General features: G+C 34.3%; 1 protein-coding gene across 1 annotated transcript; it reads right to left on the reverse strand.

Moving 5' to 3' along the window:
* Positions 1-52: 52 nt before the first annotated feature.
* LOC136347845 (serine/threonine-protein phosphatase PP1-beta catalytic subunit) lies at positions 53-3,424 on the reverse strand. The gene is made up of 5 exons (XM_066298186.1): positions 3,296-3,424; positions 2,322-2,453; positions 1,180-1,587; positions 838-1,124; positions 53-781 (listed from the first exon to the last, which is right to left on the reverse strand). Exons 1-5 carry the CDS (start codon positions 3,345-3,347, stop codon positions 680-682), a joined length of 981 nt encoding a protein of 326 aa, XP_066154283.1. The 5' UTR covers positions 3,348-3,424; the 3' UTR covers positions 53-679.
* Between the last annotated feature and the right edge of the window lie 873 nt (positions 3,425-4,297).

Genomic DNA, 4,297 nt, shown 5'->3' on the forward strand with positions numbered 1-4,297 from the left:
TGGCTAGGTTTATCCGAAAGTATTTTCGAGGTTTGATCAAAAATAAAACGACTTTTTCCTAATAATATATAGATTTATTTCAAATAACTCTCGACTTCTAAAAACTCTAAGACTAAACAGCTGTGAAGGGATCTTCATCATAAGTTAAAGCGCTCTCGACACGCCATTATTAAACGTTTGATATAAGAATACTTTATTCAACATTACAACCTGTTCACAATTATTATGTATGTGCATTTCATCGATTGCAATGCAAAACATTCTCATTAGTCAACCGCAAGGCAATAAGTTTCATTAAAGTGCAAAACAGCTTCAAAAAATCAAATGCACTTACTAACAACAACTGTGACAAATCGGTACCCCTGGACTATAACACATATAATAAAAACATACTTCTTTGGCCAAAACATATACGAACAAGCGATTTGTAAATGCTAGTAAATACGCGATGAGCTTTATATACAACACAAACTAATAATTGGGTTATTGTGGTCTTTAACTGTGGCCACTCATAAAACGAAAAATCAGTCGAAAACAAGTCTACAAAATAGACAAAATAATGTAAATAATACTCTTGCGAAATCTAATAATGATTGAATTTATAGTGCGAATAGATAGTACACTTGGTTAAAAATGCTTCGTACAAGAAAAATATATAAACATATAAATATATATCGCTCTATTTCTTTTTACTGGTGGGATTTCTCTGTGGTGTTGATGGTCGCCCGGAATTTACTCCCTGATATTGGTATTTTGCCTTTTTTTCCGACGGTTTCAAGATCTGCATAACGTCAGAATCCTCAAGCGCAAACTTAAAAATAAACTTAGAAATCTTACCTGGAAAGAGCACATAAGTGTCTCATCAACGCTCATCATCCCTCCAGCATTGTCGAACTCTCCGCAATAATTCGGGGCCGAGAAGAGCGTCACCAACTGTCGCTTGGCAAAGAATTCATACCCGTCTTCGACTACTTGATGTGCGCGACAAATCAAATCCAAATCGTGCCTGTTTAGGAATTTACTGACGACATCCGCTCCAAAGGTAAAAGAAACGCCGCGGTCGTTTTCGCCCCAACCCTGTACGTCTTTGTCCGGATCAGACCAAAGCAAATCGCACAAAAGTCCTGAGAGAATTCGGAAATTGAAACAATCACTCCAACTCACAACATACCAACTCACCAGTATCAGGAACATCGGTGGGTCTCATAATGCGTCTTATCTGCTCCATGCCTTGTAGATCCGGACTAAGGCCTCCGTGGCAGCAGAAGATTTTCTCGTCGATGATTGCGGCAATCGGTAAACAGTTGAAACAATCAGTAAAAGTCTTCCAGAGTTTGATGTTAAACCTCCTTTTACATTCGTCGTAGAAACCATATATCCTGTTGATGGAGGCGCATTCATGGTTGCCCCGCAACAAAAAGAAGTTTTCTGGGTATTTTATTTTGTATGCGAGCAGGAGACAGATGGTCTCCAGAGATTGCTTTCCTCGATCGACATAGTCTCCTAGAAATAAGTAGTTGGCTTCGGGAGGGAAACCGCCGTATTCGAATAGTCGCAATAAGTCGGTATATTGTCCATGAATGTCGCCTGGAAAAAAATATGTTTTTAATGGAATTGAGTCGGAATGTGATGTGAAGCATGCTATTTAACACATACTACTTTAGTATGAGCTTTTATCATATCTGAAACCGCCCGTCGGTACTAATTATTTTGTTTATTTACAAATATACTTGAAAAACATCCAAAGGTAGTTACATTTGCAAGAAGCGGTTTTTACAAATATGAATTTAACATCGGTATAAACTTTTTTGAATAAGTACAGCTCTTTAAGCATTTCAGCAGATCATAAATAAAATTTAATAGAATACAGGGGCGACAATATTGCTCTGGAATTATACAAGAAGTAGCAATGTATAACTCAGATAAAGAAAAAACTACTTTGACCTTTTGAACTTGATTCCTCAAGCATTAGTTTATGAATGTAAATATCTGCCGGAGAAACCCACCTCTACCAACTTGCACATCAGAATGCCATGATCATATCAAAGGTTTTGTACAATCAGTATGAATAACATCTACCTGCTGTTTGTTTAGGAATGTATTAAGCATATTCAAAGAAAATATGCATGGAAATCAGAATTTCATAAAACAATAAGCCAGCATGATGGATGTACCCATAATCTTATTAAAAAATCCCAATATGTTTGATAAGATAAAACTTATTACTGACTGGATAATAATTTGTATCAGTGATTGATTCGTGGAATTATTAATAGTTATGATCGCTAAAAATTATCCACTTGGAAAGTTAATAAACTTACCACATATCTTCAGGGGGGCCTCAAGTTCCAGTAGAATTGGTTGTTGCAGGAAAATTTCCCTAGATTTTAAGCAGAGACCTCTTACTTCGGCTTCGGTCATGTGAACAGGCTTTCCAGGACGGCATCCTCGGACTAGAATTAATATTGTTAATACTAAGTCAAGGATCATTAATCTTTAATTATAATTATGCTCATTAGTTGTTTGTGTTAGAGAATGAAGTCATTCAGAGCAATAAAATTAAAAATGTAAGTAAGGCACATTCTATTTAACAAGCATGTAATGAGCTGAAATGAATACATATTGGTCATTTTCAAATGGAAATATATACCTGGACATGTTTTCAGTGTAAGTACAGGGAGACAAGCATTAATATGATGGAAGAAAATACTCAACAACCTGGATTTATGTTTGGATCATGTGGACAAAATTATTAGGATTTTATTTATTATTATTAATTAATTTTTTGGCAAAAACAAGGTTGAGGAATTTTCCAAATCTTGAATTACAATGTTATGTTAACATCAAAGTATACAGCAACCCCTTTTTTACATACACGGAATGTAATTTTAAATAGTAATATCAAGTTTATTACATTAGTATTACTTTTTACCCTCAAGGGAGTGTAAAAATAGTCCTGAAATCCCGTTTTTTATTGTTTTCTGTATCTCCTAAGACCTTGATGGATTGTTATGTGACCACAAGACTACACAAAGTGTGATTTTGGGTAGTTTTCATTAAACTTCCATTCAATTTTAAGGCTGTATATTGTACGAAAGTACTGAATTAAGAATAACTATTGAATTACTATGTAAGCTCATAAATTCGTCTAAATTTGAGTGTTTCAATCGATTTGACAGGTGCAGAAAATATACGATTATTTCACTTTAATTTTAGTTTGTATGCCCTGCGACTAGGAAAAATCTAGAGTATGTTATTAAAGGATACGGAATTGCTACAAGTTGGTTATAAATACCTTCTAATAGACGTTGAATTAAGCTATCAACGTTTAGCTCAGGTTCTGCCATTTTCCCTTTTTCAACACAACAAATTGAAGTTCTATCTTACCGCTACCAATCTAAGAAATTGACATATTCAACATGACGTTGACATTTTGGTTAGTGATCTTAGTGCGGGCTCCTAGTAACCTCCTAGTAACTTTCATGATGCGCTGTCACGTGACCTGTGTCTAGAATTTTACTAATTAGAATCAAAGCATTTTAAATATGCATGGAAATGCTGATTTTGTGCGTTAATTTATTAATAAGCATTCAAGTCCTGTAAAATATTCATATATTTGTTACTCAGTTTAAAGAGCTTCTAGTAGTTAAGTTTTTTTGTCGTCTGATAACGTTGAAACTTGTTGGAGTTTCAGCTGCAATGTGAAGTAATAGTTATGGATAATTGAAGACAAGTTTTTATTACTATTTTATAGTTACCAATTAATGAGTATTTCAGTTTTAATTATTGTCGTTAGGATGAGATTGCTAGTTATTATTAGCCTGAAAATGGCGACCTAAAAGCGCCATCTAGTAGAATTAGATAGGAGTTGTATTTGACAAAATTCATCCGCGAATTTTGAAACTGCGATCGTCCTGGCTGATGATACGGTCAATTACTTCTGTTACCGCAGTTATATATTATTATATACTTTATTTCTCTCTAATATAAAATATATTGTTTTAGAAATTAATTTCCAGTACGTAGTGGAGAAAATCGCGGGGGAAAAATAGGAAAACGTCAATAGAATAACTTTCAACGCAATTTCCATAAAATAGAATATTCAACAATGGCTTTAGTCGTTTATTCGTAATAGAATTGGTGACCGAAAGAGAAGTTTAACCTCGAGCTAGCAATTTCATTTATTTTAATGAGGAAAATATGGAAAATTGCCGCGAGAAAAACGGGAAAGTAATTCTAAATAATGAACCAAATCTTGCCTGTTTTATTGTTACGTTGATTGGTTTCGAACAATCGC

This window comes from Euwallacea fornicatus, chromosome 30 (genome assembly GCF_040115645.1).
Source record: "Euwallacea fornicatus isolate EFF26 chromosome 30, ASM4011564v1, whole genome shotgun sequence".
In the NCBI taxonomy this organism is placed as follows: domain Eukaryota; kingdom Metazoa; phylum Arthropoda; class Insecta; order Coleoptera; family Curculionidae; genus Euwallacea; species Euwallacea fornicatus.

Bases quoted from the DNA above. Each gene is read 5' to 3' on its own strand.
- LOC136347845 (XM_066298186.1), bottom strand. From the start codon at position 3,347: ATGGCAGAACCTGAGCTAAACGTTGATAGCTTAATTCAACGTCTATTA. The intron at 1,588-2,321 runs GTAAGTTTATTA...ATTTTTTTCCAG, and splicing joins GGCCCCCCTGAAGATATGTG to GCGACATTCATGGACAATAT. The intron at 782-837 runs GTAAGATTTCTA...GACGTTATGCAG, and splicing joins CACTTATGTGCTCTTTCCAG to ATCTTGAAACCGTCGGAAAA.